General features: G+C 36.8%; 2 protein-coding genes across 3 annotated transcripts in view; one reads left to right on the top strand and one right to left on the bottom strand.

Annotated features, from left to right (window-relative positions):
• LOC108722905 (zinc finger protein 91) overlaps nucleotides 1–21945 on the top strand; it is a 342323-nt gene that overhangs the window by 319430 nt on the left and 948 nt on the right. The gene's annotated exons all lie outside the window — the stretch shown is intronic.
• On the bottom strand, nucleotides 475–19684 carry Oct-TyrR (Octopamine-Tyramine receptor). 2 transcript variants are annotated; one of them, XM_018448293.1, is made up of 3 exons: nucleotides 19348–19684; nucleotides 8710–8874; nucleotides 475–2876 (listed from the first exon to the last, which is right to left on the bottom strand). In XM_018448293.1, exon 3 carries the CDS (start codon nucleotides 2857–2859, stop codon nucleotides 1648–1650), a length of 1212 nt encoding a protein of 403 aa, XP_018303795.1. In that variant the 5' UTR covers nucleotides 2860–2876; nucleotides 8710–8874; nucleotides 19348–19684; the 3' UTR covers nucleotides 475–1647. The 2 variants fall into 2 exon arrangements, with proteins under 2 accessions (XP_018303795.1, XP_018303796.1); XM_018448294.1 differs by lacking the exon at nucleotides 8710–8874.

Below are 21945 nucleotides of genomic sequence, written 5' to 3'. Positions count from 1 at the left end.
ATCGTCAGTTACTTGACGTTCTACGGAAATATTTGCTCTCGTGCATCGAAGAGACGGAAACTGTGCGCGACGAGGAAAGAAACGACGATCGCTTCTCGCGAGAGACCTCCTCGATGACCTCGATTCCATTACAATCCGATATCAAGCATTATTGATTTAATGATAAATCTCAATTACACGCTCATGGGAGCTAATTCAATCATTAATCATCTTCCAGCACAGTTAGATTGATCATCGAAGCCACAGAAGGAAAGAAACGACGGTGGCTTCTTGCGAGACCTCCTCGATGACCTCGATTCTATTACAATCCCGGTATCGAGCATTATTGATTTAATGATAAATCTCATTTACACGATCACGAGAGCTAATTCGATCATTAATCATCTTCCAGCACAGCTAGATTGATCATCGAAACTACAGAAGAGAGAAAATTCATATAGAGTTGACGAAACTTTACATAATGATATTCGGGAAAGGTGGTCGCCGGCCAGCACAGGAAGTATAATTTTCTTTATCACTCCCGCAGAAAGTTTCCTTTCAACTTTCGCCCTTAAAAAGCTCTTCAGGACCGGATTAGCCGCCGGGTCGACTGCCAATCTTGATTGCGATGCGCTTCGTGCATTTCTAGGATGCAACCATCCATTTTCTCGACGTCTTCTTGGGATTCCTGATAAATTTTCAGGGAAGTACCAACGGTAAGTGCACATCGTTCTTCGGGCTCTTTCGAAGCCGTGGCAATCCGTTATACTAGTTGAAGGAAATTTTCAAGATTCTTATGGCGTTCAACTTTTCGTTCCATAAAAAAGAAATTTACTTTGAAAGTCGCGTAGTAATTCAACAACTTTGTGAATGTTTGATTTAGGAGTCAAGTATATTGTGGATAGATTAATTGGTTCTACCAATTCTAATAATTTTCGTGAAAACGATCCTTAATCTTCCGTTATGTACGTTTACGACATCAAAATTTACTGTCTGAGAAAATTTGCGTATATTTCTTTCTTCTTACGACGTAAATGATAGTTGTAATGCGTTTCTTTGGTAGAGAATTACGGCCATGCTTTCTTCGTCGCTACTCACCGGATAAACGTAATTAGTCAGGTTAATAGGATCGATACCTTAATTAAACGTGGTAGTGGAAAATAAATTATCAAGTTTCGTAGAGTTAGCTCGCAACTTGGTGTAAAACGGTAATAATCCTGCGAATTTACTGATAACTTACTTACTCCGAGTTCACGCTCCGCGACGCTTCGTCGTTTCGTAACTCGTCGCCATCATCGTCGTCTCTAATGCTGACTGCGTCAAGTTTTCACCGCGTAACATAACGAGGTGTTCGCGAACAAGCGATCGGGGTAAGCGAGACGTCTGAATTTCCATTAATTACGACGTATCGCCATCCCGGCATGATACGACGAGCGACGCGCTTTTCCCTGGACGAAGAACTTACTTAACGACTCCTGTTGGCTAGCAGACGGAAATCCCGTGAGTATAGAAGTCGTGACGTAGAGGCTATTATAACCTTAATAACCGATCACCGCGAGATTCCGCGTGGCTCGCGAACGGCGAGAGAGGTTCGGACGACCGAACGAAATCGCGAGGATCCCCCTCGTCTGCGAAAGCCCAAGGGCCAAACGCGACGGCCGCGAGGGCTCAGCGGATTCGCAACAGCCGCCTAAATGCCCTTCTATAATCAAGATTGAAGATCGTGTAGATGAGGGGGTTCAGAGCGCTGTTGACGTAGCCGAGCCACGTGATAAAGTACACCATCCTCTCAGACGGGCAGCAGGCCGGACAAAACGGCACAATGACGTACATGAGGAAGAACGGCAGCCAGCAGACGACGAAGACGCCCATGATGACACCGAGGGTCCTCGCCGCGCGTCTTTCCTTGGACAACGAGATTCGCTGTCGCTCCTCGATGAACTGGTAGACGGTCGAGGTGTCAGGGATGGCATCGCCGGCGCCGGCACCTCGCCTAGTGGACGCAGTGGTACGACGATCGTTGTCACCTATCGTCACTTCGGTGGGCTCGTCGTCGATTAGCGATGGCTTCGCCTGTAGACGGGGCGTCGAGCGCTCATTGTGATTCGTCTCTGAGCTGACCGACTCCTCGACATCGTCGGTCTCGCGTTGTCTGGTGGACTGCACCGGACCCAGCCTGCTCTGTCGGGCCCGTTCTCGCAGTCTCCTACGCGTCGCCAAAAAGATCTCCAGGTAAACCAGGCTCATCAGCAGCAACGGTATAAAGAATGAGCCCAAAGACGAGTATATAACGTAGCCCTGCCGTCTAGTAAGCTGACAGGGAGTGCCTGGTTCCAATTCCTCTGGCCAGTCGTTCCAACCGGCTAACGGCGGTGAGCTGATCGCACCCGAAAGGATCCACACGCCCGCGATTGTTCCTAGGACTCGTTTAAGGGTGCGTTTTTGGGCGTAATTAATCGGATCGGTGATCGCCCAATAACGATCCAGCGCGATAGCGCATAAATTGAGGATACTGGCGGTGCAACAGAGCACGTCACATGTCAGCCACAGCTTGCACAGATGAATGCCGAAGATCCATTTGCCCAGTAGCAGGTAAGCTACGTTAAATGGCATCACGAGTATCGCCACCGCGAGATCGGCCACCGCCAGCGAGACGATGAAAAAGTTCTGGACAATCCGAAGTGGCCGGTACGTGAACACGCTCAGGATCACCAATGCGTTGCCGAACACCGTCGCCAGCACGAGGAAGCCCAAAGTCAACGTGGCTGCCACCGCCTCCCATGTTGGTAGATTCGAGCCCGTCTCCTCTTCCTGGACGCTGCAGCCTCCGACTTCATAATCTTCCGACATCGTTCCGCCGGACTCTCCGCTCGAGTTCATGTCGTCCAGGATACCCTCTGTAAGTCAAATTGATTAGGGTAAACCCGGTATATACGCCGCACCTAAGGGAGATTTAATTTATCAAGTACTATTTACCATGTTTAAGGCAAATAAACTATACCAATAAAAACTTTATACTTTTTACTATTATGAAAAAAATATTAGGAATTTGAAATATTAATTTTTCTTACTAAAAAATAAATTTTTTGAAACCCTTGCATTTTTGCCATATATCCCATAGGGGTGGGATATATGGCTATTCATAGGGGGAGGGGGAGTTATGTGTACGGCTCATGAAAAATTTATAAATAATGCATATAAATAAGACGTAAAATGACACAAGAACTTATAAAATGCGTTTATAAAATTTTATTAAGGAATAAAAATGATAAATATGTATATGAAGTAATAAATAATAATTATAATCTTCCTACATATATTAGAAGTGTTATGACAAGAGGTACATATTTCATGTAATGCGTTTATTGCATTTAGTGCACTGATTTCAATCTGCGCACTTTGTATGCTTTGGGCATAAATCTCGCCCGCTAAAAATGCCGTATATCCCAAACAGGTGGAATATACAAGACAACAAATTAAACAAAGAATACGAAAGCAAAGCACTTGTATTTTGCTATACAACATGCTTTATTTATTCCTTTATACGTATGTATAAGTCACGAAATAACCACTAGGTCTTTTACACTCCCTACAGTAATCATTTTATGTAGATTATAATTTATGATGGCGCTACTTATTACAGTAATAAATCGATTCAATTCATAATAATTTCATTAATATTAACAGTAAGAAGCTGAAATTATAACTCAATACTAATATAACATAAAGGCATGTAACAGAGTAGTTGCGAGAAAATTACCCCCACTCCTTCTATTTTTTCTGACTTCTGTAACGTAAATCCCAGTGTGGCGTATTTGCCGGATTTATTCTACATTACGCAGTTGTCATATTGTAAATAATTTCTTCTCTCGTATTTTCTTCCTTTTTTTAGTTTGTTTTAATTGTCGAACGGTATCAATAACAGCGCGACATTTGTAACATGAATCCGTATCGGTTTAAATATACAAAAGTCAATTTGATTTTTTAAAATCAAATGTTCAGCTAACGAATACTAAATATATTTATACAGATCAAATGATATTTAAGTAACGTTCGATACGTGGAATACATTCCATACAAAATCACGGCTGAATTTCTTGAAATGTTCCAAGTAATACGATCCCAAGGTTTGAAATGTCGTTTTGAACGAAAATTAATACAAACTTCACGTTTCTTTTGCGAAACTTTATGCGATTGCGGAAATCGGTTGGTATTTGCCAATCCAATTCGTTTATTTTAGACAAATTTTTCGATCGACAGTAACATAGATTTACAAATTGAGATAGAAATCAAACCGCTATAGAGAGTGATACGCGTATCGTGTGTGTGTTTTATGTGATGTCTGTCAAAGCAATTCGAAAGTTTCGCAATTTTTTTATCGCCGATTATTCGTGCAGATCAAAGTGAGTTTCAAGAAAAATGTTCGGCGACAATTAAAAAAATAGTACAAGTGTGTGTATTCCTTTTCATTCAATTTAAGGGACGTTTATCTTTGAACTTCCATCTCACTTCCATCCTATTTTATTTTTTTAACTCGCTAACAGTTTTATTTACAGAGAATTTAAATGTTTTTTATTGCTGGTCAATAATTCTCGTAGATTTATCGTTCAATTCATTTAGACATATATTTTTTTGCAGCAAAGATACACTGCCTGAATAAATGGATCCGTTCGGTTACAGGGATGAGTATTCGTACACGTATGTATATTTAACAAAACCTGAACGTGTAACTGTAAATGATTTGTAAACAATTGGTAAAATCGTTAATGTTCCTAATAAATCGCGACGTCAAGCATCCCAGCGGCACTTTTTCTCTGTGTCATAAATTATTGGGTCGCAGATTGCGGCACATACATATATTCCGCACGCACGAGGTATTATTTTCTGCACGAGAGCCTGCGGTAAGTCTGAGAGCGCGGAAAACGTTTCCATTTTCGTGCTTCGAATGTTCGGCAAGCAGCCCGGCTTAGTCACGCTCCCGGCACAGGAAACGTCGCCAATAAAAATATGTAAGAGTCTTAACGATACGCGTATATAGTGTCACTGATAAACGCAACGAACGCCGTATGAGACGGTAAGGCATGATTCCGTGTTCTCATAAAACTTATGTCATGAACCGTTAAAAACTTCTTTTCGATATCGAGCCGTTGAAGAACCTTGCCTCGTTTGGTGGATTTCTTAAATCTAACTTCTTTCTTTCCTTTGAAGAGATAGCGATCGCAAAGAGAAATGGGTCACGCGGAATAACATTTTTCACGTTCCCTTACTTCCGTGTAATTACCACTTGGAAATCCGGGAAAACATCACTCCTCCGTATAACTCCGTTCTGTTTGCCGCTCGTCGTGTCAAAACCGTCGGGTACTTCATCATCTGAGGGTACTCGGAATCTCTTTCTCTCTCCCTCTCTGTCTCTCTCTCCCTCCCTCCCTCCTCCCCTCTCTCTCTCTCTCTCGGCTTCTGTATGCTGACTAATTTGAAGCACGAGGGAACAGTCAAACTTCATTATTACACATGTTCGCTTACGAGGTAAATATTGATTTAGTTAATGCGGAAAGGGAACGAAAGTACCACGATACAGAGGAGTGTTTTTTAAGTAGGAGCTCAACGAATGCTTTTAATAACAGCCCCGACAAATCAACGAACCGCAAAATGCGCGATAAAAAAAAAAGAAAAGAATCATATCCCGGTTAGAAGATGTTAATCGTCAGGAAAATCGACGAAATTACCCGCCGGAGCTCTCAAGAATCAGCCAGAAATATTTCAAATCGGCTATTTGCAGCTAAAACAGCGTATCGAGCTGTATTTGATTAAAGCAATCATGGAACTTTCATAATACGTAACATCGTTCGAAATCGGCTTTGTAAGCTTATCCCATTTGATCGATTTGCTGTAAAGGCATGTTCTTCATTCCGATGGAAGTTCTCATGTTATAGCCGCATAGGAAGAGGAAATGATCGGCTGATTTTAAATTCGATTCGTATTGCGTTCCATTTACCCGCAGAAGTACATACTACACGATTGATCGTTTAAACTCAAGCACGGAGTTATTAGTAACATAATATTCAGCACACACGAATTCATTCTTTGTAACGACATGCAACGCGCTCACTCCCAAAGCGGCCAGGCATGCTTGCCGAGCGAATGAACATAATTGGTTCTTACTTATGGATGCAACCAATCATATTTAATTGCTCGGCAAGCAGACCTAGCCGCTTTACCGACTTGAACTTAAAATTGTTCAATTATAAACTTTGTAATATTTAAAATATTGCGAAAAATTCATTAATCACGCAGCCCGATTTTTCATTATCTGGTAGCTTGTGGTTAAACTTAACCTGATGTTTCACCCAATAGGCTTCATCCATAACATCACCATATATGAAGCTCATTGGATAAAACATCTGGCTAACCATAATTTAACTAGATAACGAAAAACCGAGCCTAAGACGTCTTCGGCGAATGCGCGAAGTTTGAAGACTATAGTTTACAGATAATATATGGACTATTTTGCCACGAGTATTTCTAGCTGAGAAATATACATGTAATTCTGCTCGTGACAGTTCACCAGTGAAATTCGCTCGAGTGCACATTACAAATTTTCGTAAAAAAAAAAAGAAAAAAAGAAAAAAAGAGAAATGAAGTTAGAGCTCGCACTGCCGACAGCGTCCATGACTGAACGCGTCGTCCCAAACAATTCGATTACAACTCCATCGCCAACGGGGTTTCGCACCTTCAACTGAATTACAAGCCCGAATACAGGATCGCCGTTTAGAAAAAATTGCATCGAAATTTTCCTAAAACGTTCAATGGTCTGCGCGTACGCGTTTTGCTCTCCGGATGCTGGAATTTTCAGGCTAGAGTTAAAGCTCGTCTACCGTAGCGAACACACACATAAATTGTCGCCCTTAAAATTCTGTGAGGCGTGGATTGAAAAGGCTGCATATTTTTCGTCGATATCGCGTCACGTGAGATAAATTTCGCGCAATCGATAAATTCTATTTTATCGCGCCACAATGTAATACGGTATACAGCGTTACGTGACACCGACCACATCCTTATGCGTTGTTACACACGAATATATGGGTGAACTTCAGCGCATCTTGTTCTCAAGCAGCAATTATGTACATTCCTGTTACATTTTTTAATCGATTACACACATTGTTTCGCTGGAATGTATTTTTTGTAAAACAGGAAATCCTATCAAACTAACCGCTTAAAATGCATGATTCTATTCAAAATGTCCCCGCGTATTCAATTCGCTCAAACTTGCGGCTGATTGAACATTACCAATAATAATCAGAAATTTGTAAAGGACATATCGAGATGAATGTAGGTATTTAATACGAAGATATATTTTCATTCGTTCAACTTGTTAAGAAATATTTTGCTTAATTTGTTGAATAGTGTAGCTTCAACATAGAATTTCACTTTGTTTAAGTTTGTAACTAGAATAGCCTAATTAAAGTGCGTCAACCGCAGTAACTCATAGTTGTTTCCGAGTTTTGATTAGAGCGGAAAGTACAATCGATTCCAATTCCAAAACCCATTTGAAATAACATTCCATGTATTGTTGCAATATTGTATCGTTGCTTTGTCCTATTGATAACGTTATTAAAAAAATGACATACCATAATAATTTATTTAAGATTAAATCCCTCTTTTTATTTTTTAAACATATTTATCTGTCATTTTAAGTATTTTTTAAATTAAAATCTTTATTTATGAAAAAAAATTTTATTTAATAAAACGGAAAAATTTTAAAACAAGGCGCGTATTTCTTTGGACGTCCAATGTTAAATAGCTCTCTCTGCTCTTTCAATGTTTTTTTTCCCAGTAAGCATAAAATAATAATAATTAACCCGTAAAAATTACTTCTCTCGTATATTTCGAGTGCACTCGAGCGCGGCACGCTCGTAATATTTTCCTATCAGGAGACGACGGCGTACTCGCGCAATGACAAAAGACTATTGATTTCATGAGTGTAACATGAGACAATAACAAGCGAATAATACTATTAGAATTATACGTGCGGCGTATTAACGTGTGTCGTTCACTTCATTAGTAAATCAAACGTTAACTCGTAACGTTTCGAGTGCGGAGTATTAACAGAGGAATGCTATGCCTCTGTCTCTCAATAGCAATCGATGAGGCGCAATTGGCATGAACGCGAAAGGGCACTTGTCGAATATTTGGAGCCTGTTCTGACATTAATCACGAAACAGGTCATAGATTGTAAATCTGTCGTTTGCGTAATTAAAAAGTTATTTCATTTTCAATTTATATATGACCTACATGTGATCTGACCAATATTTACAGTATCAATATTAAAAAAAATATTTGTTTTGACGATGATACATTAAGCAAATATCCTCCGCAATAAATTGTGTATATGACAAATTTGAATTGCGAAGCGAAAATGATAAACTTTTACTAACAAAACAATCTCATAATCAGTCATTTTTTTTAGTCATACAATCACGCTGAGATAGCCATACAATAAAATCAATTGTACTCACTGCGAACAAAATCAAAATGCAGTCAGGGCTTTAGAAATAAGTTGGAAACCGGAAGAAGAAAGTTGTCAGCAAAGTACTCTAAAATAATTGGATTTCCTGGACGAAGTCGTAACCTTAATTCTTAACTGACGAAATTATCTTCGTCGTTCTCGAGATCTAGCTACCTTTCGGCTACGATTTGTGATGCAATCTCTCTGAATGACAAAGCACTTACTATTAAGTCCACCGCTAGGCGTCTGGTCTTTAATGCAAAACCGTCAAAGATACATTGCGTCACATCTTGATTTCCTGCCCTGCTTGCGATGATCGACAATCGATCGGCTGATTTCAGCAAGGATCGCAGATCAAATTGATCATTGGCTCCCACGAATTACACCATCTGTGTGCAATAAAAGACAGAATCGTTTACACTTTGAAATGTCCTTTATTAATTCATCGAAATGAGATTGTAATTGAATTGACTTTTGATGTACTCTGCTCTTAATATAATATGTACAGTGGAATATATTTCTTTTCCATCGATAATCAGAAATTGAATTTTGAACAAATATACGAAGGGAGTCAGTTTTACGTGAGTTTCTATACCTCGCTGTATCATGCATAACTGATTTTCATATTGTTGTGTGTGTGTGTGTGTGTGTGTTACCGTGTTCTGTATAAATATGTGATAAATAAAAATAGAATTACATCCGTATCGTAATTCTTTTCGATTCGTTTTGTGCGGATCCAATAAAATAGAACGCGCAAATACATGGCAAATGCTGCATCGAAAAGTTTGTCCGATCTTTTTTCCCCTGAAGGACGAAGAAGGTTTTACTGCGGTAAGGAGAAATTTAATTCGAGACTTAACCCAGTTTCAGAAGAATGTGCATGAAGGTTTACCCATATGTATAATTTACATTTGCAACAGGAAACTTTATAATAGGAAATTTATATTGTAAAAACAAACGCGGTAAATAACGTAGACTGATTATACACAAACATACTGTTTGCAAATTTCTCGCGGGAACGCGGGGTGATAAAAATTCCGTATTCTGTAAAACGTAAAATTGTTTTTATTCGTGTATGATCACTGTTATAAAACGAAAAAAGAAAATTTTACGTCCGGAAATTCGAATAGAAAAACAAAGAAAATGATACTAGAGAACGATATAAAAATATTATAAAAGTGCCTCGTGTCTTTTGATCTTAAATTACAGCACATTCGTCATATTTGTTTCCTAGCATTCTCTTCCTTATTACTTTCTTTACTACTTTCCTTTTACTTATTTGTTTATTTATGAATGTTTACAATATAATATCAGAAAGGGTGATGTAACGATATAATGTCATATAGTAAATGAAAAATTTGATTTCTAAAAATAAATAAAGGTTCGTGCTACCTCGTTATCACGCCAGCGTACTAAATTGATGTTTACGCTACCATATTCATGGCGCTATAACTTTGTAAAGTAATATAAGAAAGGTTATAAAGCAAATGATTGCGCAATATAACAGTACAAATATAGATTGTAATTATTACTGTAATATAGCGTGATATTATAGCTGCGATTTACGGAACCATAGATGCTCTTGCCGGGTTAGATAAGGAGGTCCGTTTTACGAGTGACAATAGTCGATTTTAGCAGCTAAGGGATTAAATCGACGTTGCGGCACGTTCTGCATATTTCATCCGTAGCAAACTTCCACTTTGGAAAATGTTCGATTTTCTGGAAGGAGGACAAACGTCTGCGCGCATGAGGACCGAGAAAACAAAAGGGAGATTTAAATCGTGTGACACGGAATGTCACCAGCAAGTTTCTATCGTAAAATGAAATTTCGACGGTGAAGCTCAACAAAAGAAGAATCGCACTTGTAAGAGATGTCGAATCTTTCTAAGGAAAGTACGGTGGCATATAGCTAAGAGATAAAATTGCGTGAGTATTATTCAATAATAAGTTCCAGGACACGCTTTTGATGAGGGTGCGGATTTAAATTTAATTCGTGATTCACGTCCAACATCGTCTCGGTAGAAAGTAATGTATAACTTTATCTTAGAGAGAAAATCCTTTTATGAGAAGAGACTTTTATAAGAAAAAAAATATCGAGTTAGAATATGAGAGGAAATTAATGAAGCTCCATTAAGTAAACATAAGAAAATAAAACGAAAAAAATGCTACAATTTGTAAAAGGTACATACGAAGGCAACAGGCGTTTCTAGGAAATTTATATCATATATTGTTTCCATCGTAAATTCGTATCCCATTTACTATTCCAGCAGGATCTCGAACTCACTACTCACGGAACTGGCATATCGATTCCTATGGGATTCATCTCAATCGAATTTGCTCGTAAATGTACGCAAGAGATAGCAGACTGGCGATTGACCTGACTGAAATTTATGATCTCGAGCACTCTGCGAAATGATCGAAATAGTCGGTTCATATAAAATGCAGTCCCATAAGATTCTGCCAAGTAAATATGTGAAACAAAAGAAACAAATAAGTAATGCTTGAAACAAATTACTCAACGAATTACTCAACGCAAGGATACTTTAATGGCAGATAGTTTTGAGCGTTAATAATAAGAACTTTCTCATTGTTTTTGAATAGCCGGCTTTCCATTTGATTCAGGTTTAAGCCTGCACATGTTCTAATCACTTCGCATTACGCAGCTAATTTGACAGAGTAATTGTAATTCTGATAAGTTATGCTTTGATCACTTCGTTATCCGACATATGTCACTTCTGCAATAGAGTTCTAATTTCGGATCGATTCGATATTTTATTTTTCCTCATTGCAGTTGCGTTCCAGCGCGATATTACGTCATGCTTTACAATTTCTGTTAGACGTAATTTAGCTGCATGACAAGCATTCGAGAATATGAGAAATGTGTTTGAGTGTATAAATCAGAGATATAGAACATTCCTAGAAAGCTCACTATGACCACTGTGTATGCATCGTCGAACGTATTCCATATTTCAGAACGAAACGAGTTTTACGTAATAAAAAGAAGAATTGAACAGGATATTATCATGCCGCGTATACAGTCGTGTGCTCCATCGTGTATTTTCCTTGCCAGATTTCACTGATGGATCCTTCTTATAGGGAAATTGCTGTTCGCTCTGAGGGAGCTTTCTTATTTCGCTGATCTATCTTCCATACACAAAGGTTGCAGGGGGTATAAGCAACTGCTCACGGACCTTATATTTTTCATAAATTTAAATTTCGAATGGATTTAATCGAATCAAGAGATACGATAACGCTATTCTCCACATTCGTGTCATGATCTGTTTTGCGTCTCGCATTATCAGCGCGATATCAACAAATTTTATCTCACCAGTGTAACTTTTCCAACTTTAATTATAACAAACACTTGCATAATATTAAAACCGGCTGTTTAAAAGCGCGACTCCGAGAGCAACGTTATATGCTATCCATTATATGTATAAAGCATGATGTTAATTTACATATTCTCGCAAGTCTGATGTTATTCTAGTTACTCCGCAAAGTTTTACCGCAAAACTGAAAGATAATAATTTATACAAGTAAGTGTAAGCTACTTCCAATTGTTCGTACTCAACCGCGGGAGCTTTATCTTCATAATTTTCGATGCTTTCGTACGTAATTGAACTTTTTCTTATGAAGTTCGAAATTATATCGATTCCCCTGAGGCCTAGCGTTCTTCGAAGAATTATATAAAGTTACGTGCAAGTGCTTCAGCTAAACCAGGTCATTTAACCATCGTAAAATATACATAAGCTTTTATATGATTATATAAATTATATATAATAGAGCATGAAGATATAAAGTGCTAACAACGGTACGTCGTAGAAATTAAACTTAGAGAAGAATGAAAAGAGTAGAGAGAACTTTTATAATTCAACTTATGTACCGAGAAACTACGTCAGTATTGCAGCTTTTCTCATATTAATGACATCGCTTGTAAGCATTTTAAGCAAATCCGGTACTACCAGCATCTTGAGAATTCGAAACATATCGAACACGGGTGATTTCATAAAACGAGGACAATCGGCGAGAAAAGCGAGAGATTCTCGTTTCAAATTTCGATAGACCTCCCTTAGTAACAAAGCTCTTTTTCCTTCTCTCAATTTTATCACTTTTACGACGATAAAAGAACGCATTGCAGCGGATACATTGTTGCGAATTTCTTCTGCACTTTTACAGCTTTTTGTATCTATAGTCATTATTGCGTCTCCTTTTACTGATATTTACATAACTATGATCGTACGTCGCTACAAACAACGCTTAATATTACCGTAAAAATGCATAGCTACATGGACAAATTGCTTCTCTATATGTATTTGTAGACCTTCCAGTTAATTGCTCGTAATTTTGCCCGGGCTTTGTGAATTTACCGGCCATTTAATGTGTTCTAATACTTCAATGACTAGCGCTGTAGCATATCTAATTACATTATGTATTGGGTTGAAACGCTAGTTCAATGCGCTACTTCATTTCTACATTATGTCTACATGTTTAAAAAAGATTTTTTTTAATTAGACAATTATACTGTTCAATGGAGCAAAGTTTTAGTTTTAAAAGTTTGTTTTTTTAATTACGATGCGATTTTTAACGAAATTTTAATTTCAATTTTAATTTTATGAGCAATCAAAGTCAAAATGCTCTTTTTATTTGATTCATAATAATGTAATTCAGTAAGGAAAAAAATCTTATGAACAATTTTATAGAGAAAACTAAGCTTTCAGTTAGAAAGCTTAAAGTTAGAAAGTCAATGCTTTTTGTAAGTTTTTTTAGGTACGTGATAGATTCACAAAGTGGAAAAAAAAATTCCCATTTTGTTCAACTCATAGTTTTCTGTATGTAAAAATTATCAAACTCATAGAAACTAAAAAGACGTCGTGACCTTTAAAAATTAGAAATTTTAAGCTATATATATATATATAAAACTGTTTTTTAATTTAAATTTCGTTCATTTTGAACGAAATTACAACTATCTGAATTTTAAAGTTTATTGGGCTACAAACTTTTGTTCCAATCCGATATATATGAAGTACTAATTACTTATGAAAATGCGCGATCGAAATAGTTATAATCAACATAACATTCCTAATGTCATGATGATTTATAAACTTGTATATATATATATATATATACACATTAATTATACGTACATACATTAAATGGAAAATATTCTATTGGTGGCAGATTCCACTCACGTTAATTAAATTGCAAATCGAAGCTTGGGCACGAATTTCAACAAAATTACGAAGTTAAAGCAGCAAAGAGGTGAGATGTGGCATAGAAAGCAATGTTTTCACGGGGATACGTGACAGTTGTTGGAACCAACTAAATAGTTCCCACCGAGTTTATAGATTTTCAGACAAATTGCATTACAACTTTCAGTAACATGTATTTATACGTATTTTAGTGAAAACATTACACAGCATTTTAATAGAAACTATTATGTAATCTATTATCCGCAGTATAATAGATTGTAATTACCTACAAACCCTCTGGAGCTGATATCAAAATCTCTAACAGTTACAGAAGCTGGATCTGTAAAATCCATTTTATTTAATCTTTTAGTGCCATTTTCAATATGATATTTATACCCGACGTTTCTTTTACTTTGTTATATTTAATTTTTTATTAATAAAGATATATATATTTGCTCGTTATATTATCGTTATATTTCTTTTAATCTAGTGTTTTGAAAAGAGAATTGTCATACATTCAAGTGATATTTATCACAATATTCAATATGATAGTACGATATAGAGTGGCATCGAAGGATTAAAAGACACTATATAATTAATTTCAAGGAACCAAAATGACATGACTCATATAAAAGAAAATAAATACCAAATATGTATATTTTAACAAGAATAACTCAAGTCTGCAAATGTAAAATAAAGAAAAGTAAATTGCTTGACATATATTTTTTACAAAGAGATTTATAATTGAGATTTATATATAATCCAATAAACCCACTGTCAATTCTCCGGAGGATTAAAAATATTAAGGTACCCGAGATCTAACGTCATTCTCTTTTTTACTATTTAACTCAAGAGTGTAACATGAAATCATTTTCTACAAAAATATTTGTCCATTATCGTGTCATAAGTGAAATATTATTAACTGTTCGTTTGAAGATGGGCGGAAATATGTGGACAATTTAAACGAACAATTAGAATCCGTTGTCAGTCGCTGATGAACCAGAGACATAATACCGCAAAGTGTCCTGTCAAAGAGACCAATTTTAGGTCCATTACCACAATAGACAGGCTGAAGATTCATATGACACACATAAAGAGTCAAGTGACAGACACTCGATACGATGAAAATTCTTATTATGAGAGTACTTCCAAAAGTTCCTTAGTACATAAAAAAAAGTAATTTTTATTGTAGATTAGATAGCGATAGATAGATTAGATATTCAAATTATTGTGTCGAAAAATTTATTAAAATAATTTATTTATATAAGAATTACATTTTCCGATAAATATCAAAATCGGCATAATTCGTTCACATATTGTCGGAAAATGTAATTCTTGATTATGGAGAAAGCAAACCCAATACATCACCGAATCATTTGTACAAGCAAAGTCGTGCATTGACCTACGATTATTAAAACAGCGATCGACCAACAAGCCGCACGGCAAAATTTCTAATTATACGCATTTTATTATTCAATATCTCTCATTAACTTTAATCGAGGTTTTATAATTCGACTTATTCGACACAATATTCTACGATATAATTATCCTCGCGAAAACTTAATTTTCTTTTTAATATCAGAATTATTCAAATGAAGTCGAAATAAGAAAACTTAGGAGCGATCTAGCTCCCAATTAATTTTAATTATATTAATTGCTTCATCTTTTTCAATAAATATCGCTACGTTCCGTATTTCACAGTATTTTCAATCAGCGTTATCACATAGTGTTTCTACATGGATATCCGTTGCGGAATTAAAAAAGATTATGACACATATCGAGTAGTCTTATTTATAAACCAAAATGTATACATTAATATAAATGTCATTTCGCATGGAACATTTCAATTTAGAATGTGACATAAAAGATCCTATATTCATTATTATCCACGTAGCGATATTAAAATTAAACTCGTTTCTATATATTCCGGTAGTAACAAATTCGTAAAGAAGAAATCGTGAACAATGTAAAATATTCTTTTTTTTTACTGAAAGTATAGCCCTTGATATTTTCATTTTACAATGAATACGAGGAATCATCCGCGATCCTGTGCAATCTAAATTTTGCAGAAACCATAAGATCAATCTTTTACAATTCAAGTTTTGCCGAAAGTCACGTACTGAATACCGTCGCGCATTTATTGATCTTCGTGCATTGTGTACGAATTTTCTCACGTCTATTTTTTAAATCTTTGAACGGAACGTCAACTGATATTAATGAAAACGATCAATTCTATCGATATCTATCAACGAGGAATTCAATGAAGCAGATAATACTTTGATCTCAAGAAATGACATGTTAGATTTAACGACGAACGAGTTATTATCGTATCGTATACACAGCAATTTTCATTTATCAACGGCTACACTAGTACTCATACTAGAATTATTATCCATACAGAGATCCCGCATGGGTGCGATGGACAACTTGCTTCCGGTCAATCTATTATTGCCGTCCTATATATCGCGCATCAGTACCTTTTGCAATTTGAAAGAGCATCCCCTAATCGATCGCGATATCCGACCCTCTCGTAGGCATAAATAGTGAAAAAATTCATAGTTTTATGTAAAAAATTTAACGTATCATTAATTCAAGTCGTATAAAAAATTATAATTTTTTTACAGTCTCTCTGTAATTCTTCTTTTATGGATCAAGCTAAACGCGCTTTCTTTTTGAATACATAAGTAGAATTTTTGAATGCCTCATATAAATTCCGTTTCTGAATTCGTGAATTAATAAATAGATGGAAAATTTAACAAGTGGAATATTTTCATCACATGCAGGACACATTTAGCTGAAATTACGCGACCGTTTATTAATAAAGCTTAACAGAAACCAGGATTTATGAGATATTTTACAAAATTATTTTATCACACATCGGTATACTTCGTTTACAAACCAGTGGAAGTACGAATATTAAAAAATTCGTGATTTTCTAAATTAGATTCGATTTCGCGGAAATGAATTCCGCAATCCGATTTAATTCGCGTATTTTAAACAAGATTTGTATGACACTTATTCCCCATTATTATGCAGTAATCTTCCTGATCTCGAAAAAAAAGCATGGAAAAAATCTTCCACGATTCCACTATTCGATAATTGGGATGTTCCTCGATCGAGAGCGTCTATAATTCCATATCGCAGGGCATCTGGATAGTATCGGTAGCGATTTTAAAAAACGACTCGCCGAGCGATATTTACGCGTCTCCGACGGGTGCTCCTACACGATCAGTTATTTATAAAGCCATTCACGATAATCAATAACCTATGCCTCTCTTTCCTATGCGGCGAAAATTCACTAACGTGCCAGCGCACGTCGAGCATCTCCATCGCTATGGAGCGCGCTTCGTCATTGTAATGGACCTAAAAACTGCCGTCGAATTACGGCATACAAAGACGAAATATCGCGTGCGCAAACGAATTTGCACGGATTAAGATACATGACTGATATATGTAACGTATATTCATAAACATGTATACCACCCACGCAAATATTTATAAACAATCGTAAATAACATTTTAAAAAACGGATTACGCGTTTGGCAACAAATATTTCGCGAAAGGATACAAATGTAAAAAGACGGAGAAAAATTAATCATGTAAAATGAAATAACAAGTATCGTTCTCGCAAAAAGGAAAAAGTGATTGTTAAATTTAAGTATTAAATACGGACTTCTTTCTATTTTATTCATTAACTTACACGATATTATCTATTAAAAATGTAATCAATAATCTAAATGTATAAAATATCGGCTTTATGTAAAATAAAATCAATACTAATAAATAATAAAAAAGTAAGGAACTGTATAAACAAGATGTCGAATGTTGAAAAACAATTTCCGCGACAATTTTGTTATTAAACACATAAATTGTGTATCGATCATATATTTAAAATAATTTTCTGGTTTAGTTGAATATATAACTTTCGTTATGAAAACATTTTTCGTTTTCCTTTTGCTTTACTAAATTAAAATATTTATATAAAATATATATATATATGAAAAAAATTTGAACTATATATTGTAATATAACAAATATATAAATATATAAATATTAAAAAATTATTAAAAAAATATTTGCTCTATATAATATAAAAGTTGACATATTTCATATTCGTTAATAAATAATATTTGTTATTAAATAATTCAATAAAAAAATGACAATTCGAAGTTATGTTTTTGCATGGCTAAATTCATGTTTTTTTACGGCAAATATAGTAACAAGTTTTTGCGTTAAAAGCTATTCCCGATAGCGATAGCTTTTTTGTCCGATTACTCTCACGAGAGAGAACGTTGAAAAATATTTGAATGGCACCACGCGAAAGTTAAGCTAGAAAAAGTATAGCACGAACCAGTGTCTGTCTGGCTGAAGATACGTTCTAACTACTTCTTAGCCGAGAGAAGGAACATTGATGTTCGCGCTATAACCATCTTGTAAAAGCTCTCACGAGACGCATAGCGCTTCTCCGTCCCGAGTGTATACTCAAAATATTCATCTAACATTTGCCGAATTAAGCGACCATTTCGACAATCGCGGCGGAAAAGAATGGACCCGCGGGAAAAAATTGATTCACACAACGCACCGAATTCGTCGAAAAAGAACTCGTCTTTCATTAGCAAATGACAAACCATCCTATATTCATATTAAAACAAAAAAAAATTGTTGCGCTGAAAAGAGTCGACTGCATTAAATTAATTGGAATTTTGATTAAAAATAGATAAATCAGAATTTTCTGGTTAGATCTATTTTTATATCTTTATAATTCTAATTAAGATAATCAGAATTCTGATTGATATGATCAAAATCTTCCAATTCATCTATTTGCAATCAGAAATTTTTTCAGTATGAGATACTTTCAGGGATACTTGCACAATCCTCCTATAATTTTATCAAAGGTTTTATGAGCCTTATTGAGAGAGAAGCTTGGAAATTACAAAAAGTTAAAGTCAATTCACCTTGATGCAACCGATCGTCGAGCATCGTATTCTCGAGGGGAGCAACTTCCTTGCGATCGCTGGCGAACGAGTAAAGTACACCAATTTATAGCGTCGTCTGAAGTCGCGAGTATAAATTGCCGGCGGCGAGATCGCAAGATCCCCGGGGAAATAATAAGGTAAATTACGAAGGGATGTGAGGGCCCATTTTCCCTGGTCACCTACCTATACCTATCTCGGGCGATCTCTCGACTACGCGGAAGATCGAATGGAAATTCGCGACGGAAATCGTCGGGAAACTCGTGGGAATACATGTCTTCGAAGTCGATACGCGTCTATACACATGAATGACTTTCGATCAATCACAAGAGACGCCAAAGATCCCGGCAGGAAATCGAGGCAGCAGCCACGTCTCAGACACTTCGAAACTTTTACAGAGCATGCATCGCGGAAGATTCGCGTTTATTATGATCATCGCGTGTAACTTTCTCACGAATTCGCTACGACGATCGTGCTGCATCGGTACAACCAAAGGATCGAAGACTTGTTCGATCTGAAATTTGTACTCTCGTATTCAGCCTCCTCGTGAATCGCGCCCGCAATCGTCGCGGCGGTCGCGAGAGAACTTCCACGAGAGCTCGCGACTCACCACGGCGAGCTCTCGAGGACTCGCGCCGAGTAACGGGGGTGGACCCGTACCTTCGCGTTTCGCCGGACGATAATCTCCTCTTTCGCGTACCTGAGATCGGTCGATCGGTGGCGCAGGGCGCGGCGGCATCGTCCCGTCGCAGCGCGGCGCCGTTCGACGAGCACTGAGCAGCTATTCTGCGCCAACCTGGTTGCGTCGACGTCGAAAAGACGCGGACGCGTATTCTCTTACTCTCTCTCTCCCTTTCTCTTTCTCCCCCCCCTCTCTCTCTCTCTTTCTTTCTTTCTCTCTCCACCGTTTCGCCTCCGCTCCACGCCGAACCTTCTTTCTCTGATCGGTTGCCGCGCGCGGCGTATTCTCTCGCTCTTGCCCGGTATCCGCAGCTTCCCTCGGTCCTCCTCCCTCTCGATCTGACGCTCTCCCACGCTCGCTCGCTACGACTGACGACACCAACCGCTACCGCGCGTCCGCCCGATGCTGCTCCTCGTTTGAGCGCACCGTCGCCGTCGCTTTGCGCAGGTTTCCGTCGAACGCGAGAAATTCTCTTTCTCTCTCTCTCTCTCTCCTCTCTCTTTCTCTCGTTTTTCTATAGCAGAAGAGAGAAAGGATGGGAGTAATCCGGCGGAAAGGGTAAAAACGAGATAGTTAAAGAGACCAGCGCACGTTGCAGAGGATGCTGCTCGCATGAGGGGGATAAAAGAAAGGGGAAGCATTTCGTAAACGCGTCGCGTGCGCCTCCGTTGCTTGACATCTGTCTCTCTCCCCTCCTCTCTCTCTTTCTCACTCCTTTCTTTTTCTCGTTTTCTCATCTCTCCCCCCCCCCCTCTTTGTCTCTCTCGCTATCTATCTTTATCTTTATCCCACTCTTCTACCGCACGATATCATTCCGTGGGTGCAGAAACTTCTTGTCGGATGTCGTTAACCTCATGCTCGGTCGTCTAATCATTTTTTTCTCTTCGGCAGCTCGTGTTTTATTTGTCAATGTGTGTGTTGCGTAGTTTATAATAGCAGTCAATTCAATTTGGTAAGGTTACTCGGAAATGCGTACAGTGTTATTCTTCATGTTGGAGTTTCTTATCTCGCTTTAATTACTCGGCGTAATGGGAACCTAAACAAGTATATATTATCTCTATTGCGAAATATATAAATGATGCACACAGATTGTGTCAGAATCAAGATCATTTATAATGAAACTTCTGCTCATTTTAAATTAGATTTATCAAAGAGAGAGAGAGAGAGAGAATTGAAAATTTAATTAAATACTATTCTTTTCCACGATTTTTTACAATTTTTTTTAAATGTCAACATTAAAATCAAATATTTTTATATTTTATTTAATTTCCATCTGATATTTAAATTGAGATTCTGTTAAAGCTGAATCTGCTTTTCTCACATTATCCGATTCTGGAGAACATGGATGTCATTTCATAGAATGTCTAACTTTATAAATGGTAGAAGATAAGGAGATTATACTTTCAAGTATTTTGCACTGTAAAAGCTTTCTATACTAAGAACGGTGTCCTGCTATCAAAAACTATGTAATACACTTATTTACATATTCAAATTTTACCAAAGTTTTTATCAGTTACGTTAGTTAGAATATTTATAATAAAAACAAAAACCAACACAATCTGCTATCTACCAACTTTTCGCTACGTCGTCATCGTTGCAACGGATTTGCACAGAGGATTATATTCTATATCTAAAATGAAAAGTATAAAATATAAAATATAAAAATATATAATATTATAATGTATTATCTTCTCTTATCTCTTAACCTACAATCATTTATGACGTGTAGACAGCTTTAAATCTTTTTGATATAATATAGAAGTACATAATTCGTACGTATGTGAGTCATATAGAAATTATAAAAATTTATCAACGAGAGACGGAACTATTAATGATAAGAAGAATGACTGATAAGCAGATAATCGGAAGTGATCCTTTCTTAATTGATAATTAATCCTTTCTGGGTTTCTCTCGTTGCAAGTAGTTTACAAACTGTGAATACGAAAGTTAATAGAGAAAATGTTCAATGGGGATTGGCGTCACGTAACAGACAAATCGATACGACCAAGTAAACCATCGAAGGTATTCAAACGCTTCCCTATCAATCGAGACAGATCGCTGACAATAACGAATAGATAGTTCCGCGCTTACAATACATTTGATAATGAGAAGGACATACTAGATGCCGATATTGGCATTTGGTTAAATGTACTATCATGTCGTGTGATTTATGCTCTATCGCAGATTTATCGAGACAAATTGCGTATACTTACATGCGTGGATTGCACTAAACAAACGAACGTACTCAATTTATTTACGCCTAATAAATCTGTGATCAAATGTATTTACAATAGACTTGAGATTCCTTGTGAATTGCACTATATAAACGAGCGTACTTCGCTCCTTTCTCTGATATGTGTATATAAATCTATGCCGAAAAGATTCAATCTTGACTAAATTAATATGACTAAATTATGATTAGCTTAAAGTAATTTAACTTGACTTATTTATTATAAATTTGTAACTAAATGTATTTACAATATACTGAAACCCCTTGTGTTTAATACCGATTGAAGCTCTTAAGAAGGCTAATCATTCTCGCAGACCCCAAGTTTGTTCATTAAAGTTATTATAGCAAGCCTATTAATAAACAAAAGTTAAAGCGGTTAGTAAAAA

Source organism: Mycetomoellerius zeteki, unplaced genomic scaffold, assembly GCF_001594055.1.
Source record: "Mycetomoellerius zeteki isolate Tzet28-1 unplaced genomic scaffold, Tzet1.0 scaffold221, whole genome shotgun sequence".
NCBI lineage: Eukaryota > Metazoa > Arthropoda > Insecta > Hymenoptera > Formicidae > Mycetomoellerius > Mycetomoellerius zeteki.
The sequence above is the reverse complement of the archived record's forward strand: the minus strand, read 5'-3'. Positions and strand labels throughout refer to the sequence as shown.